We start from the raw sequence: 25,829 nt of genomic DNA, 5'->3' as shown, positions 1-25,829 counted from the left end.
ATCAACACCTCCACCTACTAACCCACCCCTCCACACCCCAACCACCACTACTTTATCATTTCCTGTTAGTCGCCTTATGTACAGACACTCCTGTCTCTAGTACATACAATCAATCTAGTATATAAACTATATTATGTATTTATATCTACTTTTTTATTTTTATTGTGTTCTTTGTCTTATTGTGTTTTTTTTTGTGCTGCACAGAGCTGGAGTAACAATTATTTCATTCTTCTTTACACTTCTATACTAGAAATGACATTAAACAACCTTGAATCTTGAACCTTCCACACTTGGAATTTCTTTAGGATGCTCTTGTTCACTCCTTCAATTCCACCACTCTCCTGCATTTTCATAGCACCTTCCCAAGGAACTATAGATCTCTTCCTACACTTGAGCCACAAACAGTCTTTCCAAGTGAAAGAATGATTAATGGTAAAAGTGATTGATATGTGATCAAATAAGTCAGACACTATTCATTATCTAGTTTCTTCTGCATTGGACAGAACAATGCTAATTAAGTGACTGCTTTCATCTTGTACTGTCATTTTTTCTATCGCTTAATCTCTTCTGTTTTCCATTCATCATAGATCTTCTTGTTCATTTTGTCCTCTCCGCTTCCATTTTCTCTGCTTTTTAAAATCTATTTCAAATTTCAGTTGAAATGTGAACTGTGCTTCTCCCTCTACAACTACTTCCTAGTCTGTGTATAAAACTAAACAGCATTGCAAAAATTGTGGATGGTTGAAAGGGTGAGAACAAGGACTGGCAAAGTCCCCACAGAGTTATGAGGAGAACATTCAAACTCCACACAGACAGAATTGATCATATCTGGAGCTGGGAGACAGTAGCTTTTACTCCAAAATCACCATGCTATTCTTACAGAAGACTAACAACTTTTAGAACACAGCTGCCATTGCAGAGCAGTCAAGCAGTTAGTAGGATTTTGGTCCATTGGCAGGGAGTTGAAGGCTCTTGGTCTGAGCTCTGAGTTATAGAACATAGAATAGTACAGCACAGTAGAGGCCCTTTGGTCCACAATATTGGCTGACCTAGATATGTAGTTAATTGTCTGTCCAGTCTTCAGAGTGTTAAACTGGTATTCTAAAGGATGGAAGTGTTGTTCTACTTGCCAGCATGTTTAATACTACCACTGATTCTTGGTCAATACACCATAGCCTGCTACAAAGCTTCCCTGATGGTATGTTAATCAGATGATGGCCCATTGTGGGTGTCCTTCATGGATAACTATTCCTTCCATAATGGAATGAACAGAGGATGGGGATACACTGCCACAAAGTAAATCTGAGCTGGAAATCAAGTTTAATGGGAATACAGTGGTGTAAACAACAATTGAAAACATAGTTCAAAGTTCAAATTACATTTATTATCAAAGTATGTATACATTATACAACCATGAGATTTGTCTCCTTACAGGCAGCCACAAAAGAAAGAAACCTCAAAAGATCCCATTTAAAAAAACAGACCGTCAACCACCCAAAGCACAGAGAGAGAAAAAAAAATCATGCAAACAATAAAAGTAAGCAAATAGTTTCAGAAGTGAAGTTTTACGAAAAATGCAAAGCCAGGCATCACCGCAGCTGGAGCAGGCCACAGCCTCAGTTCAGCGTGGAGCTGAGTAAATGTTGTAGAGCAGCGAGAACTGGGCAGAACCAGCCCTCACCTCACCTCTGGACCTGAAACCCTGACCTTTTCAATCAGGCCCAGTGCTTAAATCATCCAAACATTAGGTTGATGTTATGTGTACTACAAAGGTTTTATGAAAACATCACGATTAGTGAATCCTCATGAGTAACAGATTCGTGCATTGTTCAGTGCTAATCTTGATGCAGTTTTAATCTTTCAATTGGAAATTGTTAAACAATCAAAGAACCTTAAAAGAAACCCAGAATTTAGATATTAAGACAAATTTCTGTTCCTCTGGATGTAGTTCTAGTTTTGAAAGGAATAATGTGATATACATGTCCACTGTGTACATTGGAAGGGAAATGTACTATTGATTTCCATAGCTTTTTCTCCTAATACTTTCAGCACAAGCTTGTTAAATAACCTTTGCCCTGGCTCTGAAGAACTGACTAAAAAATGAAGTTACAGTCAGGGGTGCTCATTTCCGACACAGACATTGATGGATTAAACTAAAACCAATGCAGATTTGTGTTCATAGATGGGAACCAATGCAGTATCAGAATCAGGTTTAATATCACCAACATATGTCATGATATTTGTTAACTTAGCACAGCAGTACAATGCAATCCACAGTTTGTCCTGCAGGTTACTAATTCTCAAAGGTGAGGCATTATTGTGCAGTTTCTCTAGTCCTACATATCCCACTCGCCTCTTTATACAAAATAAATTCCTTTCCTGTACAGTTTAATGGCTCCACATAAATGCTGCATCTTTAGCTAGCCTTTGTCATTTGATAATGCTGAAAAATTCCAGTAGCAGGGATGCACCTATATTGCAGATATGACCTATAGTGATGGTTGATTTTGTTTTTGAATGGAGCCTTGATGAACAAATGGTAGTACTTGCATTTTGTCTGTATGATGTACAGTTTATTAGATTTTTGGCCTCTGAGGCTTGCAAAACAAAATAAATCACAGGTTCCAAAGGCAAAAGACATCTAATTGATCCAATTGTTGTAGCCAATATAGATCATACCAAATTAATGGCACAAACATAAATCATTAAAGTTAGAGCAGAATTAAATTAAGAAATATCATAATCCATCTTATTTTCAATTTTTTGATTCTGAAAACAAGAGAAGAGACATTTAACAAGATAGAGCTATTTAACAATCACAGTTGAACAAAATTTTAGTGGTTCCTTAATGAAAGCAGATGATAGCTATGAAGGATCTAGAGTAAACTAAAGGTCTTTGACCTGAAACATTAAATCTGTTTCTCTTTGTTCAGATGCAACTTGACCTGATTAGTATTTTCAGCATTTACTGCCTTTATTTTAAAATTTTAGAATCTTTTTAATAAAAAAAAAATTTTCAGGCATGTGGTGAAGCTGCATTTTTCATTTTTATGATATTCAGCTGCAGTGGCAGTAACACTAACAAGAAGTCAGTAAAAGACAAGAGAGCATTTGCCCCTCAAGATTTAGCCTTCAGGGCAGAGCTGCCCCCTGAAATAAGTGAGGCAAGATGAACTGTCCAAAAGTGCTCTCCCTTCTTTCTGTTTGCCGAGTCCTGTTTGCTCATAACACTGCAGTTGAGTACTACTAAATTCCAAAGCATTTGACAAACAAAGCAAATCTGTAGAGGTTATAAATCAGAAGCAAAGGCAGATATTACAGAAGGTGCTTGCCAGCTCATGCTGCCTACAGTATGTGGAGAAAGAAAAAAGGCTAATGTTTCAAGTAAAGGGTATAAGAGTTTAAAAGCTGAGAAGTCTTCCACACTGGAGCACCACCCGCAGTTTTGGTCTCTTCATTTAGGGAGGAATATTCTTGCATTAGAGGCAATTCAGAAATAGTTCACTAGGTTATGCCCGAGATTAAATGATTCCCTTATGAGAAAAGGTTGATCATGTTTTCATTGGAGATTAGAAGAATGAGAGGCGAAATGATCTTATTAAGATAAGTGAGATTCTGAGATTTTCTTGACAGGATAGTTGCTGAGAGGACACTACACCTCGTAGGGAAATCTAAAACCAAGGACTTACCTACAAAATATAGGATCAACCATTGAAGATGAAAACAGGGAGAATCTGTCATAGAAAGTTTTGAAGTTTGTGCCATTGAATATATTCAAAGCTGGGATTGATTCCCCTCTAGTCCAGAAATCTAACATTATGTAGAAAATGGGCTGAAGCTAAGATCTGATTTGTTAGGATCTTATTGAATAATTCCTATTGTTTATGAGCCTATTTGGCTTGATGTTCCCTCTTCCTTGAATGGAAACCATTTATAACCATCCTGATGCTGTAGTGAGCAGCAAACTGAGAAATGCTACATATAAACCATCACTGATAGAATTATTTTGATGCTAGGACAGAGAATAAGTGTGAACTTGATGGCCATGTAAGAGATCCAGGCATGAACAGATGACTGGAGTTTTGTGCATCAGAATTGACAAAATAGTTACCATTGATCCCAACTTCTCAAAGACATAGTGTTGTTCCTGGAACAACGTCAGCAGCAATAGTTCCTCCTTGGCATAAGTCTTTAGTATTCTCACTTACATCTGCACTGCCTCTGCCACCTGCAGATCTAGCTTCTGCCGCACACCCAAACAAAATATTCTGTTTGTATGGAAGTTTCTAGAATGAAATCGTGGTGTCCCTACCCTAAGCTATTGTGGTCAGTAGGAACAATTTTCAGCGCTGACTCTTCTACAATAGATAACACAGGTCTGATTTAAAAAAAATATTTGAGTGGCCCCTTAAATCATGCAGCTGCTTTAGTAAAGAGCATTTTGTCAACCCAGTTCTCCTGCGACTGACTAACAGCAAATGCATTTTCAAAGAACTTGACCCAGTTTCTTACTGTAGTGTTCCAAACAAGCATGAGAAAATGATGTCATCTGCATATCCTATAAGAAAATAGTAATTTATGCTGGTGAGATTTACAAAGGGAAGTGCCTGCGAGAATTACCACGGTGGTATGAATGAGAAAGAATAACATTATCATATTCTGCTCTGGAAAACAAAGCTTATTTTACACCTAATATCACACAATGCAAGATCATTTCTAAGCAATAATTTAAAACAAAAGAAAAATGATAATTTTGTTCATATTTTAGCAAAAGTTAAAATTCTACATAAATAGTAATTTTCTTTTGCAATAAGTCTCCAAAAGTAATCCATACCTGTAAATTGTATCCCAGATTGAGTCTGGCTTTCACACATTTAGGATTTAAATGAAGTGCTCGAACAAAATCTTTCTGTGCTTGCTTTATTCCAGCTGGATGACCAGAATCCATATATACATTTCCACGTCCATAATATGCATCCACAAAAAATGGATCCAAATTCACAGCTTGGTTGAAATAGTTTACAGCGTCTTCTAAATAATGGAGTCTCAAACACATTACATATAAATTGCTCACTCTTTTGCAATGTGGCTTATTTTATCACTATTTAAAAGTATGATAATTGCTAGAAATTGGCTGTTTAAATAGAAGTAATATGCTGTAGAACTTTATTCCTTACATCTGCAGAAAAGCAATTCTGTTAAACTTTTCTACCTTCAGTTTGTTATGCTATGTCCTAGTAGGACTGCCTATTTTCACACACATTGATTTGATTAAGGTGGTTTTATGTCTGGAAAGTTCTTTGAAAATCTGTCACTGATTCTGGATTTCTCGAGGACCAATCCACAATAATTCTGTGATTTGTTGGTTACAAAATGCCTTGAATGGGAGCCAAAGATTTTCCCCTTTAAAATACATTAAAATATGAAACTGCGATACAAAAAATGAAAACTGGTTTAAAAGTTATGGATAAAAAAAAACTAGAGTCAGAAGGATTCTAAGGATAGAGTAGAACAACATTCATCTCTTTCTTTTTCAGGTTCTTGCTGCACAAAATCCTACCAAGAGGAAAGGGCAGGCAGAGCAGGGTTCCCCTGTGGCCATTCCCCTCAACAACAAGTATACCGCATTGGATACTGTTGGGAGGGATGACTTACCTGGGACTAGCTGCAGTAGCCAGATCTCTGGCACTGAGTCTGGCTCTGCAGTGCAGAAGGGAGGGGGGGAGAAAGAGGAGAGCGGTAGTGATAGGGGACTCGATAGTTAAAGGTGCAGATAGAAGGTTCTGTGGTTGTGACAGAGAATCCAGGATGGTTTGTTGCCTCCCAGGTGCCAGGGTCAAGGATGTCTCTGATCGATTGCATGACATTCTGAAGTGGGAGGGTGACCAGCCAGATGTCGTGGTGCACATCGGTACCAATGACATAGCAAGGAAGAGTGAAGAGGTCCTGGACAGTGAGTATAGAGAGCTTGGTAGGAAGTTGAAAAGCAGGACCTCAAGGGTGGTAATCTCAGGATTGCTATCTGTGCTAGGTGCCAGTGAGGGTAGGAATAGGATGCTCTGGAGGAGGAACAAGTGGCTGAGGAACTGGTGTAGGGGGCAGGGTTTCAGATTTCAGCATCATTGGGACCTCTTCTGGGGCAGGTGGGACCTGTACAAGAGAGACGGGTTACACTTGAACCACAGGGGGACCAATATCCTTTCAGGGAGGTTTGTTAGTGCTATTGGAGAGGCTTTAAACTAGATTTGCAGGGGGATGGGAACCAGAGTGCCAGAGCTGACAGTGTGGCTGGGGTGAAAATAAATGATGTTGAAAGTTTAAGCAAATCCGCTGATGGAAAGGTTGTGAGTGGTGGTAAAAATCTTCTGAGGTGTATATATTTCAATGCTAGGAGTATTGTGGGGAAGGCGGATGAGTTGAGGGCGTGGATTGACACGTGGAATTATGATGTTGTAGCAATTAGTGAAACTTGGCTACAGGAGGGGCAGGACTGGCAGCTTAATATTCCAGGGTTCCGATGTTTCAGATGTGATCGAGGCAGAGGAATGAAAGGTGGGGGAGTAGCATTGCTTGTTAGGGAAAATACTACAGCAGTGCTCAGGCAGGACAGATTAGAGGGCTTGTCTACTGAGTCCTTATGGGTGGAGCTGAGAAACAGGAAAGGTATGGCCACATTAGTGGGATTGTATTACAGACCACCCAATAGTCAACGAGACTTGGAAGAGCAAATCTGCAGAGAGATAGCAGGCAACTGCAGGAAACATAAAGTTGTGGTGGTAGGGGATTTTAATTTTCCATACATTGATTGGGACTCCCATACTGTTAGGGGTCTAGATGGTTTAGAGTTTGTAAAATGTGTTCAGGAAAGTTTTCTAAATCAATATATAGAGGGACCAACTAGAGGGGATGCAATATTGGATCTCCTGTTAGGTAACGAATTAGGGCAAGTGACAGAAGTCTGTGTAGGGGAGCACTTTGGTTCCAGTGATCATAACACCATTAGTTTCAATTTGATCATGGACAAGGATAGATCTGGTCCTAGGGTTGAGGTTCTGAACTGGAAGAAGGCCAAATTTGAAGAAATGAGAAAGGATCTAAAAAGCGTGGATTGGGACAGGTTGTTCTCTGGCAAAGATGTGATTGGTAGGTGGCAAGCCTTCAAAGGGGAAATTTTGAGAGTGCAGAGTTTGTATGTTCCTGTCAGGATTAAAGGCAAATTGAATAGGAATAAGGAACCTTGGTTCTCAAGGGATATTGTAACTCTGATAAAGAAGAAGAGGGAGTTGTATGAAATGTATAGGAAACAAGGGGTAAATCAGGTGCTTGAGGAGTATAAGAAGTGCAAGAAAATACTTAAGAACGAAATCAGGAGGGCTAAAAGAAGACATGAGGTTGCCTTGGCGGTCAAAGTGAAGGATAATCCAAAGAGCTTTTACAAGTATATTAAGAGCAAAAGGATTGTAAGGGATAAATTGGTCCTCTTGAAGATCAGAGTGGTCGGCTTTGTGCGGAACCAAAGGAAATGGGGGAGATCTTAAATAGGTTTTTTGCATCTGTATTTACTAAGGAAGCTGGCATGAAATCTATGGAATTGAGGGAATCAAGTAGTGAGACCATGGAAACTGTACAGATTGAAAAGGAGGAGGTGCTTGCTGTCTTGAGGAAAATTAAAGTGGATAAATCCCCGGGACCTGACAGAGTGTTCCTTCGGACCTTGAAGGAGACTAGTGTTGAAATTGTGGGGGCCCTGGCAGAAATATTTAAAATGTCACTGTCTACGGGTGAAGTGCCGGAGGACTGGAGAGTGGCTCATGTTGTTCCGTTGTTTAAAAAAAGATCGAAAAGTAATCCGGGAAATTATAGGCCGGTGAGTTTAACGTCAGTAGTAGGTAAGTTACTGGAGGGAGTACTAAGAGACAGAATCTACAAGCATTTGGATAGACAGGGGCTTATTAGGGGGAGTCAACATGGCTTTGTGCGTGGTAGGTCATGTTTGACCAATCTGTTGGAGTTTTTTGAGGAGGTTACCAGGAAAGTGGGTGAAGGGAAGGCAGTGGATATTGTCTACATGGACTTCAGTAAGGCCTTTGACAAGGTCCCGCATGGGAGGTTAGTTAGGAAAATTCAGTCACTACGTATACATGGAGAGGTGGCAAATTGGATTAGACATTGGCTCGATGGAAGAAGCCAGAGAGTGGTGGTAGAGATTTGCTTCTCTGAGTGGAGGCCTGTGACTAGTGGTGTGCCACAGGGATCAGTGCTGGGTCCATTGTTATTTGTCATCTATATCAATGATCTGGATGATAATGTGGTAAATTGGATCAGCAAGTTTGCTGATGATACAAAGATTGGAGGTGTAGTAGACAGTGAGGAAGGTTTTCAGAGCCTGCAGAGGGACTTGGACCAGCTGGAAAAATGGGCTGAAAAATGGCAGATGGAGTTTAGTACTGACAAGTGTGAGGTATTGCACGTTGGAAGGACAAACCAACATAGAACATACAGGGTTAATGGTAAGGCACTGAGGAGTGCAGTGGATCAGAGGGATCTGGGAATACAGATACAAAATTCCCTAAAAGTGTTGTCACAGGTATATAGGGTCGTAAAGAGAGCTTTTGGTACATTGGCCTTTATTAATCAAAGTATTGAGTATAAGAGCTGGAATGTTATGATTAGGTTGTATAAGGCATTGGTGAGGCCGAATCTGGAGTATTGTGTTCAGTTTTAGTCACCAAATTACAGGAAGGATATAAATAAGGTTGAAAGAGTGCAGAGAAGGTTTACAAGGATGTTGCCGGGACTTGAGAAACTCAGTTACAGAGAAAGGTTGAATAGGTTAGGACTTTATTCCCTGGAGCGTAGAAGAATGAGGGGAGATTTGATAGAGGTGTATAAAATTATGATGGGTATAGATAGAGTGAATGCAAGCAGGCTTTTTCCACTGAGGCAAGGGGAGAAAAAAACCAGAGGACATGGGTTAAGGGTGAGGGGGGAAAAGTTTAAAGGGAACATTAGGGGGGGCTTCTTCACACAGAGAGTAGTGAGAGTATGGAATGAGCTGCCAGATGAGGTGGTAAATGCGGGTTCTTTTTTAACATTTAAGAATAAATTGGACAGATACATGGATGGGAGGTGTATGGAGGGATATGGTCCGTGTGCAGGTCAGTGGGACTAGGCAGAAAATGGTTCGGCACAGCCGAGAAGGGCCAAAGGGCCTGTTTCTGTGCTGTAGTTTCTATGGTTCTATGGTTCTATGGATCTAGTTCTCTTTTTTTTTTATTAAACCACTATTTAGGTTGTAAGAAAGATAGTTGAAGTTAATATTGGAAACAATAGTCCAGAAAATCATAATTGATTTTTATTATAACATAAAAAAGTTGCAGTGAACTGGATAAATTTAAAAGGAATGTGGGAACCGTGAATCCAACGAAATGGGAAGGGAGCACAGCAAATATTACCTGATATGCTATAGTGGTGCTAGAAAGTTTGTGAACCCTGTAGAATTTTCTCCTCTTCTGCATAAATATGACCTAAAAGGTGATCAGATCTTCACACTAGTCCTAAAACCAGATAAAGAGAACCCAATTAAATAAATAACAAAAAAACATAATATTTCTTCATTTATTTATTGAGGAAAATGATTCAACATCACATGTATTTGTTGGAAAAAGTATGTGAACCTCTGGCGTAATGCCTTCCACAAAAGTTATTTGGAGTCAGGTGTTCCAACCAATGAGATGAGATTAGAGGTATGCCCTATAAAAAAGACACATAAAGTCAAGTGACTGGCAGAGCCTGCTCTTCTCAAGTGTGGGGATGCATGAAGCTGGAAAAAAGTGACAAAACATTTCTTAAGACCTGAGTGTTCACCAATCCACAGTAAGAGAAATTGTCTACAAATGCAGTAAACTCAGTACTGTTGCTACTCTCCCTAGGAGTGGGCGTCCTGCAAAGATCACAGCAAGAGCACAACATGCAATGCTGAAAGTGGTGAAAAAGAACACAAGGGTAACAGCAAAAGGCCTGCAGAAATCTCTAGAACTTGCTTAAGTCTCTGTTCATGTGTTCACTATAAGAAAAACATTGAAAAGGAATGGAGGATATCACTGCTCTCCAAAATAAAAATTGCTACACATCTCAAGTTTGCAAAACATCACCTGAATGTTCTACAGTACTTCTGGGACAATGTTCTGTGGTCAGTTGAGACACAATTTGTTTTTTTTTGTAGAAATGCACATTGTTATGTTTGGAGGAAAAAGGACACTGCACACCAACACCAAAACCTTACCCCAACTGTGAAGCATGGTGGAAGAAGCATCATGGTTTGGGGCTGCTTTGCTGTTTCAGGGCCTGAAGAGCTTGCAATCATTGAGGGAACAATAAACTCAATATTGTAACAAAATGTTTTACAGGAGAATATCAGGGTAGCAATCCATCACCTGAAGCTTAATAGAAGTTGGATAATGCAATAAGACAATGATCCAAAAGACAAGAGTAAATAAACAACAGAATGGTTTAAAAGGAAGAAAATTTGTGTTTTGGAATGGCCAAGTAAAAGTCCTGACCTTAATCCTATAGAAATGTTGCAGAAGGAATTGAAGCAAACATTTCATGCAAGGAGACACATCAACATCCCAGAGTTGAAGCAGTTCTGTAAGGAGGAATGGCTTAAAGTTCCTCCAAGCCAATGTGCAAAACTGATCAACATTTCCCAGAAATGTTTGGCTGAAATTATTGCTATTACAAGGGGGTCACACTAGTTACTGAAAGCAAAGACTCACATTTTTTTCCAACAAGACATACTTTTTCCAACAAATACATATAATATTGGATTATTTTTCTCAATAAATAAATGAACAAGTATCACACATCAAAGTTGCTGGTGAACACAGCAGGCCAGGCAGCATCTGTAGGAAGAGGTGCAATTGACGTTTCAGACCGAGACCCTTCGTCAGGACTAACTGAAGGAAGAGTGAGTAAGGGATTTGAAAGTTGGAGGGGGAGGGGGAGGGGGAGGGATAGAGCCAAGAGCTGGACAGGTGATAGGCAAAAGGGGATACGAGAGGATCATGGGACAGGAGGTCCGGGAAGAAAGACAAGGGGGGGGGAACCCAGAGGATGGGCAAGAGGTATATTCAGAGGGACAGAGGGAGAAAAAGGAGAGTGAGAGAAAGAATGTGTGCATAAAAATAAGTAACAGATGGGGTACGAGGGGGAGGTGGGGCCTTAGCAGAAGTTAGAGAAGTCGATGTTCATGCCATCAGGTTGGAGGCTACCCAGACGGAATATAAGGTGTTGTTCCTCCAACCTGAGTGTGGCTTCATCTTTACGGTAGAGGAGGCCGTGGATAGACATGTCAGAATGGGAATGGGATGTGGAATTAAAATGTGTGGCCACTGGGAGATCCTGCTTTCTCTGGCGGACAGAGCGTAGATGTTCAGCAAAGCGGTCTTCCAGTCTGTGTCGGGTCTCGCCAATATATAAAAGGCCACATCGGGAGCACCGGACGCAGTATATCACCCCAGTCGACTCACAGGTGAAGTGTTGCCTCACCTGGAAGGACTATTTGGGGCCCTGAATGGTGGTAAGGGAGGAAGTGTAAGGGCATGTGTAGCACTTGTTCCGCTTACACGGATAAGTGCCAGGAGGGAGATCAGTGGGGAGGGATGGGGGGGACGAATGGACAAGGGAGTTGCGTAGGGAGCGATCCCTGTGGAATGCAGAGAGAGGGGGGGAGGGAAAGATGTGCTTAGTGGTGGGATCCCGTTGGAGGTGGCAGAAGTTACGGAGAATAATATGTTGGACCCAGAGGCTGGTGGGGTGGTAGGTGAGGACCAGGGGAACCCTATTCCTAGTGGGGTGGCGGGAGGATGGAGTGAGAGCAGATGTACGTCAAATGGGGGAGATGCGTTTAAGAGCAGAGTTGATAGTGGAGGAAGGGAAGCCCCTTTCTTTAAAAAAGGAAGACATCTCCCTCGTCCTAGAATGAAAAGCCTCATCCTGAGAGCAGATGCTGATAGTGGAGGAAGGGAAGCCCCTTTCTTTAAAAAAGGAAGACATCTCCCTCGTCCTCTCAGGATGAGGCTTTTCATTCTAGGACGAGGGAGATGTCTTCCTTTTTTAAAGAAAGGGGCTTCCCTTCCTCCACTATCAACTCTGCTCTTAAACGCATCTCCCCCATTTCACGTACATCTGCTCTCTCTCCATCCTCCTGCCACCCCACTAGGAATAGGGTTCCCCTGGTCCTCACCCACCACCCCACCAGCCTCCTGGTCCAACATATTCTCCGTAACTTCCGCCACCTCCAACGGGATCCCACCACTAAGCACATCTTTCCCTCCCCCCTCTCTCTGCATTCCGCAGGGATCGCTCCCTACGCAACTCCCTTGTCCATTCGTCCCCCCCATCCCTCCCCACTGATCTCCCTCCTGGCACTTATCCGTGTAAGCGGAACAAGTGCTACACATGCCCTTACACTTCCTCCCTTACCACCATTCAGGGCCCCAAACAGTCCTTCCAGGTGAGGCAACACTTCACCTGTGAGTCGACTGGGGTGATATACTGCGTCCGGTGCTCTCGATATGGCCTTTTATATATTGGCGAGACCCGACGCAGACTGGGAGACCGCTTTGCTGAATATCTATGCTCTGTCCGCCAGAGAAAGCAGGATCTCCCAGTGGCCACACATTTTAATTCCACATCCCATTCCCATTCTGACATGTCTATCCACGGCCTCCTCTACTGTAAAGATGAAGCCACACTCAGGTTGAAGGAACAACACCTTATATTCCGTCTGGGTAGCCTCCAACCTGATGGCATGAACATCGACTTCTCTAACTTCTGCTAAGGCCCCACCTCCCCCTCGTACCCCATCTGTTACTTATTTTTATGCACACATTCTTTCTCTCACTCTCCTTTTTCTCCCTCTGTCCCTCTGAATATACCTCTTGCCCATCCTCTGGGTCCCCCCCCCACCTTGTCTTTCTTCCTGGACCTCCTGTCCCATGATCCTCTCGTATCCCCTGTTGCCTATCACCTGTCCGGCTCTTGGCTCTATCCCTCCCCCTCCTGTCTTCTCCTATCATTTTGGATCTCCCCCTCCCCCTCCCCCTCCAACTTTCAAATCCCTTACTCACTCTTCCTTCAGTTAGTCCTGACGAAGGGTCTCGGCCTGAAACGTCGACTGCACCTCTTCCTACAGATGCTGCCTGGCCTGCTGCATTCACCAGCAACTTTGATGTGTGTTGCTTGAATTTCCAGCATCTGCAGAATTCCTGTTGTTTGCGTTTAAATGAACAAGTATAATGCTTTTGGTGTCATTTATTTAATGGGGTTCTCTTTTTCTAATTTTAGGACGTGTGAAGAACTGATCACATTTTAGGTCATAACTATGCAGAAATAGAGAAAATTCTATAGAGTTCACACACTTTCGAGCACCACTGTAGATGCTGAACCATTGGGAAGAAATATTATTGGAGCTTCATTTATCCTCTCCCAATTCCAGGAGAAATTTTCAATTGTTTAATATTACAACTTTATACAGTAAGATATTTCTCATCTGTTTGCAAACTGAAAATAGAACTTTCAAAGGTTTCTATAGAAACCTCAAGAAGATTGCATAAGCAGCTGCTTACAGTAACACTTATTGCAACTTACTTATGATAGCAGATTGCCACTGCATGATGAATGAAAGGATTTTTAGGGTCTTCTACAATTGCTGCTTTAAAATCCTATAAATAAAAATATCTTCAGTCAAATAAATAATCTTATGGGAAGATGGGTTAATAATTCAGTTTCAGATTATTTAATTTCCCAGATTGTTCACTGAATGCTAATTGTTTGTCCTTAAGGCTGCACTTACCGTAAAAGGGATCCCAAATACCTGCAGATATTGGAAATCTAAAGTGATAAAAGCAATGCATATTAGGCAACATCAGTGTAAAGATGGTTAATTGAAAATGGTCTTTGACCTGAAATTTTATCTCATTGTCTCTTTTCACAGATGCTGGCTGACTTGCTGAGTGTTTGCAGTGTTTACCTGTTGTCAAAACTCTCAAAGAGATGAAGATTACAAACACTTAAGAGATTCAGAAACTATTTGAAAGGTTAATGTACTGTTAAAATTGTTATTCCAAAACTTTAAAATTAGGAAAAGATTGAATAAATACATGGTTAAATAAAAAGAGATAATTCTTCCCCCCTTGCTTCTTGAATTCAATTATTTTATCCTTGAGATACACAAATGAGGTGGAGTCAAGTGGTTCTAATAAAGCTAGAATTACATGTTAGAAGTACCTTGATGAATGAGTGCTGTTTGATTGCACTCAGTGTCCATACTTTTGCTTTTAAGAGGGAATCCCTCATGCAGCAGCAATTAGCTAAATTGTATTTGCCCAATTTAGTTGCCGAGATGTGGCTGGCAAATTTACCAACTTTTGGATTGCTGCTTGTATTGTTACTGTTCTGAAATAGTTATGGACAAGGCTCATTCTGCAATGCAAGTTTTCAGCTGAAATATCATGCTATGTTCAACCTCTTTGGAACTTACTTCTCCATGTTAAATTTCCCAGATTGACTTAGTGCCCAGCATTCATACCATTCACAATCTATTTCCCCCTTAAATGTACAAACTGACATTAAGATAGAGAGATAGATACTTTATTGATCCCAAAGGAGATTACAGTGTCCCAGTAACATTACAAGTACACAGACAGACAAATATTAGAAGAGAAGTAAGAAAGAATAAAAAAATAAATTACCTCAAACAGTCTAAAAGAAGGGGGTCATCGCTTCCCTGGCTATAGGTTGACTCATTATAGCGCCTAATGGCCAAGGATAAATAAGAATGACCTCATACAGCGTTCTTTGGAGCAGTACAGTTGTCTTAGTCTATTACTAAAGTGTTCCTCTGCTCAGCCAAGGTGGCATGCAGAGTGAGAGGAACATTGTCCAGAATTGCCAGGATTTTCCATAGGACCCTTTGTTCTACCACAGCCTCCAGTGTGTCCAGTTGACTGTAGGAAAACTGCAGGGGATCGAGGGCTGATCTGACCAGCTGTCAGAGGTGAACCAGGACCAGCCTCTCTAGGGTCTTCATAATGTGTGAGGTCAGGGCCACTGGACGGTAGTTATTCCAGACTTTTGGTTGGCCCTTCTTGGGTACTGGGACCACACGATGTTTTCCACACAGTCGGGACCCATCCCAGGCTGACGCTCAGGTTGAAAATGCACTGGAGAACTCCACACAGCTGCTCACCACACTCCTTCAGCACCTTGGGGTTCACACCATCCAGTCCCAATGCTTTGCTGGGTCCGAGTTTCCCCAGAGCCCTTCTCACCTGCTCAGTAGTGAAGGTGAATCGATGATGATGATTGGGGAGTTGGTGGAAGGTGGAGGCTTGCGGGGGGGAGTTGGGGGAACTCGGGATGATAGCAGTTGGTATGTGGAGGTATGGATGGTAGGCGCTGGGCAAGGAGGGGATGTAGACAGTGGTAGCCTACGTTGTTCATCCGTGTGTTGAACGGAGGAGGAAGGCAGGGAGGCATTGGTGCTAAGGGAGCATTGGGTGCCTCAGCACCTGGACTGATGTGCTGAGGGTGGTGTGAACAGGAGGGCAATTGTCAAACCTATTTAAGACTTAGTTTAGCTCATTAGCCCATTCATGGTTGCATTCTGAGGCTCTACAACTAGGTTGATTGAAGCCAGTGATGTTCTTCAAGCTTCTCCACACCTCCCTAGTGCTACTCTGCCCAGGTTTGTTCTACAGTTCTCCCCTGTATTCCTCTTTAGTGACCTTGATATGGAGGGGTGGGGTGGTGGTGGGGGCGGCTACAGCACAGGACCGAAAGAAGCTGCAGAGGGTTGTAAATTTAGTCTGCTCCATCTTGGGTACTAGCCTACAAAGTACCCAGGACATCTTCGAGGAGCGGTGTCTCAGAAAGGCAGTGTCCATTATTAAGGATCTCCAGCACCCAGGGCATGCCCTTTTCTCACTGTTACCATCAGGTAGGAGGTACAGAAGCCTGAAGGCACACACTCAGCGATTCAGGAACAGCTTCTTCCCCTCTGCCATCCAATTCCTAAATGGACATTGAACCCTTGGACACTACCTCACTTTTTAAAAAATATTTAGTATTTCTCTTTTTTGGATGACTTTTAATCTATTCAATATATGTATACTGTATAAAGTATACTGAATAAGATTTACTTATTTATTTTTTTCTTCTATATTATGTGTTGCATTGAACTGCTGCTGCTGAGTTAACAAATTTCACATCACACGCTAGTGGTAATAAACCTGATTCTGATTGATCTCCTTTAGCTCCCTCTGCACATGTTTCAATTCCTCCCTGTCTCCTAATCTAAAGGCTCTCTTTTTGTGGTTAAGAAGAGCCTTCAGATGATTGCTGACACATGGTTTGTTAGGGAAGCAGCGAACAGTCCTTGATGGTATTACAGTGTCCACATGGAAGTTGATGTAGCCTGTGATGCAGTCAGTAAGTCCGTTAATGTCCTCCCATATGGTTCACAAAGACATTCCAGTCAGTAACCTCAAAGAAGCCCTTCAAGGCCTTGATGGCCTCTGGAGACCATTTCTGTACTGTCTTGGTGATAACCAGCTGTTGCAGTACAAGGACATAAAGTGAACCATGTTGTGATCTGACCTTCCAGTGAGGGGAGAGATGTGGAGCTGTGTGCATCTTTAACATTTGCATACAAGAGATCCAATGTTTTATTTTCTCTTATATGACACTTGACAAACTAACTGAAGGTAAGGTGGGTAGGGTTGTCGAGAGAGAAACATGGTTGAAGACTCCTGATACTGCAATGAACGCATTGGAGTGTTGAGTCTGGGGTCTCGTGATAGTAGCGTGTATGACGTCATACACAGCATCAGCACTGTGGTGGGAAGGGGAAATGTAGACAACGAACAATATGGTGTGGCTGAACTCATGCAGTAGACAAAGCGGACACAAACTCACAGCAAGCAGTTCAATGTCTGGACTGTAGATTCATTCTTTCACAGAAATGTGACCGGGATTACACCACCTGTTGTTCACAAGCACAGCAAGCCCACCTCCCCTTCTCTTAAACTTACAGTAGATTAACTCTGACCGCTCGTAGCATTGAAAATCCATTCACAGTAGTGTTGAAATCCAGGATTTGCTCGTGTAACCATGTCTTGGTGAAACGCATAACACTGCACTCCCGATATTCATTCTGTGTCCTCATGCTTATTGCTAGTTCCTCCATTTTATTTGCCAGTGATCTTATGTTCCCCATAATGATAGAGCACACCAGTCTGGATTTAACTCTATGATACTCGATAATATCTCTTCTCAACCTCCTTTGTTCTACAAACACTTATCATTGAAGCCATTCTACCAAATCTTTTATTTAATACCCAAAATTTTACAATACTTTTCTCTTTTCTTTGGTGTACTGACCTGTGATGCATTGTAGTAATCTTCCATTCTCAAATATAGGAGACCACGATTAATTAATACTTTCAAATTCAATTTCTTTCTGCTCCCAAGAAGCTGGACTATTCCATAGTCTTTTAGTGCCTAAAAAAAAAGTACATTATTTACAGATACAAACATGAGAAAATAGGCAGATGCTGGAAATTCAAGCAACACACACAAAATGCTGGTGAACACAGCAGGCCAGGCAGCATCTATCGGAAGAAGTACAGTCGACATTTCGGGTCGAGACCCTTCGTCAGGACTAACGGAAAAAAGAGATAGTAAGAGATTTGAAAGTGGGAGGGGTAGGGGGAGACCAAAAATGATCGGAGAAGACCGGAGGGGGAGGGATGAAGCCAAGAGCTGGGAAGTTAATTGGCAAAAGCGATACGTGGCTGGAGAAGGGGGAGTACCATGGGACGGAAGGCCTTGGAAGAAAGAAAGGGGGAGGGGAGCACCAGAGGAAGATGGAGAACAGGCAAAGAGTTATTGTGAGAGGGAAAGAGAGAAAAAAAAAATTAAAAAAAAATAAAAAATTAGGGATGGGGTAAGAAGGGGAGGAGGGGCATTAACGGAAGTTAGAGAAATCAATGTTCCTGCCATCAGGTTGGAGGCTACCCAGACGGAATATAAGGTGTTGTTCCTCCAACCTGAGTGTGGCTTCATCTCAACAGTAGAGGACAGTAAATGTGTCTGCCAGAGGAAGCAGGATCTCCCAGTGTCCATACATTTTAATTCCAAGTCCCATTCCCATTCCGATATGTTAATCTATGGCCTCCTCTATGGTCGAGATGAAGCCACACTCAGGTTGGAGGAACAACACCTCATATTCCGTCTGGGTAGCCTCCAACCTGATGGCATGAACATTGATTTCTCTAACTTCCGTTAATGCCCCTCTTCCCCTTCTTACCCCATCCCTAATTTATTTTTTTAAATAATTTTTTTCTCTCTTTCCCTCTCACAATAACTCCTTGCCTGTTCTCCATCTTCCTCTGGTGCTCCCCTCCCCCTTTCTTTCTTTCAAGGCCTTCCGTCCCATGATACTCCCCCTTCTCCAGCCTTGTATCCCTTTTGCCAATCAACTTCCCAGCTCTTGGCTTCATCCCTCCCCCTCCTGTCTTCTCCTATCATTTCGGGTCTCTCCCTCCCCCTCCCAAATCTCTTACTATCTCTTTTTTCCGTTAGTCCTGACGAAGGGTCTCAACCCGAAATGTTGACTGTACTTCTTCTTATAGATGCTGCCTGGTCTGCTGCGTTCCACCAGCATTTTGTGTGTGTTGCTTACATTATTTAGAGTACATGTTTGCGATGAAAACATGGATACGAATTATAGGCATTTTTGAATAGTCTGTGAGTACTTCAATTATACCTATCAATGAATATTCATGTAGTGTATTTAATATTTCAGCAATACTGGAGATACATTGTAAATATGTTATTTGATTAAGCATTCTTCTTTGTTTACATAATTCATTACAGGAAAAATACAAGAAAAGCAAAGTAAAAATAAAGTGGACCGATTTACCGGTTCCCATGGTTTTGTTTTGATTCATTTCTGGAGTTAAAAAACATAAAGCTGGCAATGTGAAAGTCTTAAAATGAAACCAAGCCAACTACCTTTCTTTGAAAGGAGGGAGAGACATTAGAGTTCAAAACAAAAAAATGCAGTATGTTTTTTTTCTTCAAAAGAGTTTGTGTTTTAAAAAAAGCATAAAATGTACAAAATTCATGGGTTCATAAACAGTGAATCCTGGGTGATAACAATAAATGTTTAAAAGGTAGAAATAGCTGGCAACATCTAAAAGATAGACACATTGGAATGCACAACATATAACTACATGATGTATACTCAACAAATTGTGCAGTATTTTGAAGCAAATAAATTAGCTAATGAAAAATGAATGCCAGTGTTGCTGAGTACACCAGGTAGAAAAACATGAAGTTTGCTTAGAAGTTTAACTTCTCCAACCAAATCAGCCAAAAGGAGTTTGCTGATATCGTCAATGTAATGCAGGAACATTCAGAACTGAAACTATTGTTGATTGCAGAATGTTTCAGGTTTCATAAATGGAATCAAAACAAAGGGGTGTCTATTTCAGCTTATATGGCTGAATTGAAGAAATTGTCTGATCATAGTTAGATCAGTGATAGGTTTAATGATGCACTGGAAGATCGTTTAGTTTGTGGAATTTACAAGAAAGCATTCAAAAATGGTTCCTAACTGAAGCACAACTCACATTTAAAAGAACATTTGAAATCGCTGTATCAATGGAAACAACAGCAAGAGATGTGATAGAATTGTAGTCAGGAATGATAGTGCGTAAACAAATTGTAACATCTAAACAGTAGCCTGTCTGGCCAAACAAATTGTGTTACCGTTGTGGCAGGGGCTCACATACACCAGACCAATGCAGGTTTAAAGGCAAAACTTGCAGAAAATGCAACAAAATAGGACACATAAAAGGGCCTGTCGGGCAGACAAAAAATAAATGGACTGCACAAGGAAGAGAAAAAATAAAACAGTCACATTGGAGCTTCAAAGAGAGCATTAATCTGCATGCTGCTGCTCTGACAATGATGAGAGTGACAAAGGACTGGCTAGCCTTGAGATTTACAATAAGAAGACTAATAAGAGACAAGCAATATGGTTTACATCAGAAGTGAAAGGCAAATTAATTAAAATGGAATTAGACACTGGCTCGGCTGTTTCGGTCATTGCACAGCATTTCAAAGATACTGAAGATCTCCTGCTAAGAACTTATACTGGAGAAAAGATAACTCTTGTGGGAATGACATTTGTAACAGTGAAATACAATAACCTACAAGCCATATTCGGCACGTATGTGGTAAAAATAGCATTGTGGGGCCGGGATTAGCTGAGACACCTACATCTTGATGGGAGATCCATTCAACATTTGCATGCCACATCCCCTGCAATAGAGTCAACTGACAGTGAATTAAAAAAGGTACTGGATAACACAGTTGTAATGCTCAAGTATGGCATTGGAAAACTGAAACACATCGAGGGTAACATAGTGTTATGTAAAAATGCCACACCCAAGTTTTACAAAGCCCATCCAATTCCTTATACCTTGCATGATAAAGTAGCCAGTGAGCTAGATTGCATGGAGGCTGAATGAATTCTTTCCAAGGTTGAGTGGAGCCCATGGGTAACACCAGAGGACCCAGTAGCCAAGAAGAATGGGTCTTTCAGGATCTGAAGTGATTTTAAGGTCACCATCAACCGAGTACTGAAAGTAGAATAATACCCTCTGCCTAGGATTGAGGATATTTTTGGAAACCTTTCTGGAGGGAAACACTTCAGCAAAGTGGGCTTAGCTGAAGCCTACCTACAGAGGGAGATGAAGGAAAAGTCCAAAGTGTTTCTCACCATAAACACTCACAAAGGGCTTTATCACTATAATGGGCTTATTTTTTGGAGTATCATGTACACCTACACTCTGGAAAAGCTGTGGACAAGGTGCTGCAAGGCTGCCCAGGCACTCAGTATTACCTGGATGACATCATTGCTACCCATGAAGATGACAAGAAACATCTCGAACATCTCAAAACACTGTTAAAAGAAAAAAGATTATGGACTCAGAGATAATACAAAAAGTGTGAATTCTTTTGATCAAGCATCACTTACTGTGGTCACAGCATTCCATAAGTGTGTGGATACCCTAAGGTCAAAGGATGTGTCACAGTTATGGTATAAGTGCAGCCATGTCACATGTTATGTGATGGAAGTGAACCATCACTTCCAACACTCAAACTCTTTCATCACATTCCCAACCCCAACTAGAAAAATTGCACACAGATTGACAGAGAGGCCTTGAGTCTGGTTTGGGGTGTAAAATGTTTCAACCAGTACTTGTATGGAAGAAAATTTACCCTCATTACTGACTATCAACCACTAGTGTCCATTTTCAATCCACAGAAGTGTCTACTACTGACAGCAGCAGCAGTTCTCCAGATTGTGGACAACACAATCACAAGATCGAATTCAAGAGGACAACTAATCATGGAAATGCTGATGGATTGTTTTATTTACCTTTGGAAAAGGAAATATTTGAAACAATTACAAAAGAAGACGACCTTCTTGAAGTATACTCCCTAATACAAATCAAAAGTCTCCCTATTATGGCAGAGATAATCCAAAGGGAAACTAGAAAAGACCCCACACTGTCCCTGGTCTACACAGTAACCCAAAGTGGCTGGAATATGCAGCAGAAATTCCATTTCCTCTATTTTTACCAGTGCTGGGGTGAACTTGCCCTTGATGGGCGTTTCTTTATGTGGGGATTGAGAGTTGTTATATCATCCAAACAGAGCTGAAATATTGGAGGAGCTACATGTCATCTAGGTGTCATCAAAATGAAAGCATTGGCTTGAAGCTGCCTTGTGGACTGGGATAGATCAACAGATAGAGCAGCTTGCCATGCACTGTTTGGGATGCTAACATATTCAGAAGATGCCAAAAGCAGTGCCTCTCTACCCCAGGGAGTGGCCTGCATTGCCCTGGCAGTGGATTCATGTGGATTTTGCCAAACCATTCATGGCACAAATTTCATGGTAGAACTTGATGCAGTTACTAAGTGGCCAGAAGTGTTCCCCACAGCTTCCAATACTGTTTATATGTCTTAAGCCTCTTCTCAAGGACTGGTGTTCCAGAGCACTTAGTCAGTGACAATGGACGATAATTTGTTGTGGAACAGTTTCAATCATTTCTGAAAATGAAGGGGATAAGACATATTACATCTACACTGTACCACCCAGCTACAAATGGCTTGGTGGAGAGGTTTGTCCAGAGTCTAAAGAATGTACGGTGAGCAACGTCAGCAGAACAAAATACACTAACACTGAATCAGAAGCTTGCCAATTTCCTCCTTGCATATCACTGTACAGCACACTCCACAACCAATAACTCATCAGCTATTCTGTTCCTGGGTCCTTCCTTGCACTCAAGCTTAGATATCCCCAAACCCAATCTCAAAAGGAGTTATGCAGGACAAGCAACTGAGACAAATTCAGGACTCCTCAAACAAAGAGATTCGATGTTTCACTCCTGTGCAAGCACTCTTGGTGAGGGACTACAGAGATGATCAAAAGTGGATACAGTGAAATCCCGTTATAACGCGATCGTTTGGGTCCATAAAATGTCATCATGAAAAAAGCGGGATCGTGCTAAATCAGGGTTGTTGTTACTGTAGAAATTAAAACACAAATTAATTTTAGTAAAGCTTTTTAATACACAAAACAACAAATAAAAACATTCAAGAATATCAGCAATCGATGGGTTCCGGTGACATCATCGTCCAGAATCAACCACCTAAATCAACAGCTCCTCCGGAAAAATGCATGCTTTGCCCCATTAATCCATCAAATATAAGATCTTTCGAAAATATCTGAATTGATAAGGGGAGCAAGAATGGGGAAAAAGAACGGAGATAAAAAAATCATCACTGCAGAGCCAACGGAAGAGAAAGGTGCAGCGAGCGGCTCTTCTACACGTGCACGTGGTGGTGAAGCTGACACTAGGCCTCGTTTAGGCGAAGCAGCAAATATGATAAAGATTTTGGAAGAGATAAGGGAAGTCCAAAAAGATATAAAACAGCAACTCAATGGTATCAAGTCAGAGCTCGCCAACATCAATCAGAAAATAGCGGTGGCAGAGACTCAAATTGAGAAGGTGGAAGATCGCGTGCAAAAGTAAGGCGATAAAACCATTAAATCAATAGGAAAGTAAATTGCTTGAACAGGAGGGAAGATCGCGACGGAAAAATATCAGGATTTATAATGTGCCAGAAGGAGCGGAGGGACTGTCGATGATGGAGTTTGTAGAAAAGTTGCTGCAGGAAGCGCGGGAGATTCCTCTGACTATGGGGATTGAAATTGAGAGGGTGCATTGTGCGCTCGTCCCGAGGCCTCCCAGAGACAGAGAAAGTAAGCCGCGCTCAATAGTACTTAGATTCCTTCGATTCTAGAGCAAGGCGGAGATTCTACGAAGGGCCTGGGGTAAGAAGAGGGTGTTTTGGAACGGGAAGTTAGTATACTTCGATCATGATCACCCCCCGGCGGTCCTACAGAAAAGGAAGGAATATTCTGGAGCGAAACGAATATTAAAGCAAGAAAAGATTAAATTCCAAACCTCATACCCTGCTAAACTGAGAGTATTTTACAGAGGAGAGATACAGCTATATCAGACAGTGGAAGAGGCAACTATAGACATGAACAACAGAGGACTGCCTATTAGTGTGGTCAAACTAAGGGAAAGTTGGCTGAGCAGTTATCCCGACTGCTTGGGAAATAGTAAGAGAACCGAGAAAGCAGGGGACGGGAGGAGGACGAGAGAAGGATATTAGAAAGAGACTGTGAGTTCTCTGAAGACAGCCCTCACCTCTTCCAGAAGAGCCATAAGGTTTTGCTAACTTTAAAAGTGCTGATAAACTAAACGGAAGCAAAAATAAACGGTGATATACTTATCTCAAGAAATAGGTATTATAATATGGATTTTATATTACTCAATTTTTTTAATTCATTCATTCATTCCTTTTTCCCCACCTAAATGAGAATATATATATGGGAGGAATACATAGGGAAATCATTTCTGTGTAATGGACATAGATTTTTTTTTACGTACTGTCATAGTCCGGTCCGTGAAGTCCATATTCCAGTTCACAGTCCGGTCCATCGACCCTTGCTCCAGGTTTTCCTATCTACCCTGTTTCTGTCTTGTTGAGTTCTAACTGAGTCAGCTGATGCTAGTTGGGGCTGGCTGCATAAATACCTCCAGAGACCAGGGTGTGGCCGCTGGATTGTTCTTGTCCTTACTCCTTGTATTCCTTCCCCTGCCTTCTGTTTCCTCGCCTGAAGCCTTGCCTTGCCTTGCCTTGTCTTGTCGGTAACTCCAGTCTTGCCTGAAGTTCTGTCTCGCCTTTCAGAAGGCATTTGATAAGGTACCACATAGGAGATTGGTGGGTAAAATCAGAGCTCATGGCATTGGGGGGAGGATATTGACATGGATAGAAAACTGGTTGGCAGATAGAAAGCAAAGGGCAGCAGTGAATGGGTGTTTCTCGGAATGGCAGGTGGTGACTAGTGGGGTGCCACAGGGCTCGGTATTGGGACCACAGCTATTTACGATTTAAGTCAATGATTTAGAGGAAGACATTGTGAATAACATCAGCAAGTTTGCTGATGATACTAAGCTGGGTGGCAGTGTGACATGTGATGAGGATATTAGGAGAATTCAAGGTGACTTGGATAGGCTGGGTGAGTGGGCAGAAACTTGGCAGATGGTGTTTAATGTGAATAAGTGTGAGGTTATTCACTTTGGGAGCAAGAACAGGAAGGCAGATTATTATCTGAATGCTGTGGAGTTAGGTAAGGGTGAAATACAAAGAGATCTAGGAGTACTTGTTCATCAGTCTCTGAAGGTGAATGAGCAAGTGCAGCAGGCAGTGAAGAAGGCTAATGGAATGTTGGCCTTTATTACAAAGAGAATTGAGTACAAGAGCAAGGAAATCCTTTTGCATTTGTACAGGGCCCTGGTGAGACCACACCTGGATTATTGTGTGCAGTTTTGGTTTCCAGGGTTAAGGAAGGACATCCTGGCTATGGAGGAGGTGCAGCGTAGGTTCACTAGGTTAATTCCTGGGATGTCCGAACTGTCTTACGCAGAAAGGTTAGAGAGACTGGGCTTGTACACGCTGGAATTAAGGAGATTGAGGGGGGATCTGATTGAGACATATAAGATTATTAAGGGATTGGACATGATAGAGGAAGGAAATATGTTCCAGATGCTGGGAGAGTCCAGTACCAGAAGGTATGGTTTAAGAATAAGGGGTAGGTCATTTAGGACAGAGTTGAGGAGGAACAACTTCTCCCAGAGAGTTGTGGAGGTGTGGAACGCGCTGCCTCAGAAGGCAGTGGAGGCCAATTCTCTGTCGGGTGGTGATCCGCACCCTGCCCAGGAGGAGCCAAGCCCCACCTCAAGTCTCCTGCCTCCTGCCAAGCCTCAAGTCTCCCGCCTCGCGCCTTGCCCCGCCTCAAGTCTCCCGCCTCGCCTCAAGTCTCCAGCCTCCAGCCTCACCTCGCATCAAGTCTCAAGCCTCCAGCCTCGCCTCAAGTCTCCTCTCCTGCCAAGCCTCGCCTCGAGCCCGTAGACTCTAGCCTCTAGCCAAGCCAAGCCAAGTCTCTAGCCTCTTGCTTCTAGCCTGAAGACTCTAGCCTCGTCCTTGCCTAGTTCTGGGGTCTGAGCCAGAGGCAAGCCCCAGGTACTGGGTCCTTGTCCAGTCTCTGGCTCGGAGTCCAAGCCCGGGCTCCTAGCTCTCTTGTTCAGTCCTGTTCCAGCTTCCTGGTTT

The 25,829-nt window shown here is 42.1% G+C and overlaps 1 protein-coding gene across 1 annotated transcript in view; it reads right to left on the bottom strand.

Annotated features, from left to right (window-relative positions):
* Positions 1 to 25,829, bottom strand: part of ttc6 (tetratricopeptide repeat domain 6) — a 309,199-nt gene that overhangs the window by 44,847 nt on the left and 238,523 nt on the right. Inside the window, exons 27-29 of the mRNA XM_063059735.1 lie at positions 17,446 to 17,565; positions 13,654 to 13,727; positions 4,835 to 5,045 (exon numbers count right to left, since the gene is read on the bottom strand). Coding sequence (XP_062915805.1) covers positions 4,835 to 5,045; positions 13,654 to 13,727; positions 17,446 to 17,565 — 405 coding nt within the window. The remainder of the gene's footprint in view (positions 1 to 4,834; positions 5,046 to 13,653; positions 13,728 to 17,445; positions 17,566 to 25,829) is intronic.

The sequence above is a fragment of the Mobula hypostoma genome, chromosome 1, assembly GCF_963921235.1.
Source record: "Mobula hypostoma chromosome 1, sMobHyp1.1, whole genome shotgun sequence".
Taxonomy (NCBI): domain Eukaryota; kingdom Metazoa; phylum Chordata; class Chondrichthyes; order Myliobatiformes; family Myliobatidae; genus Mobula; species Mobula hypostoma.
This window is presented reverse-complemented; position numbering and strand designations above follow the sequence as displayed.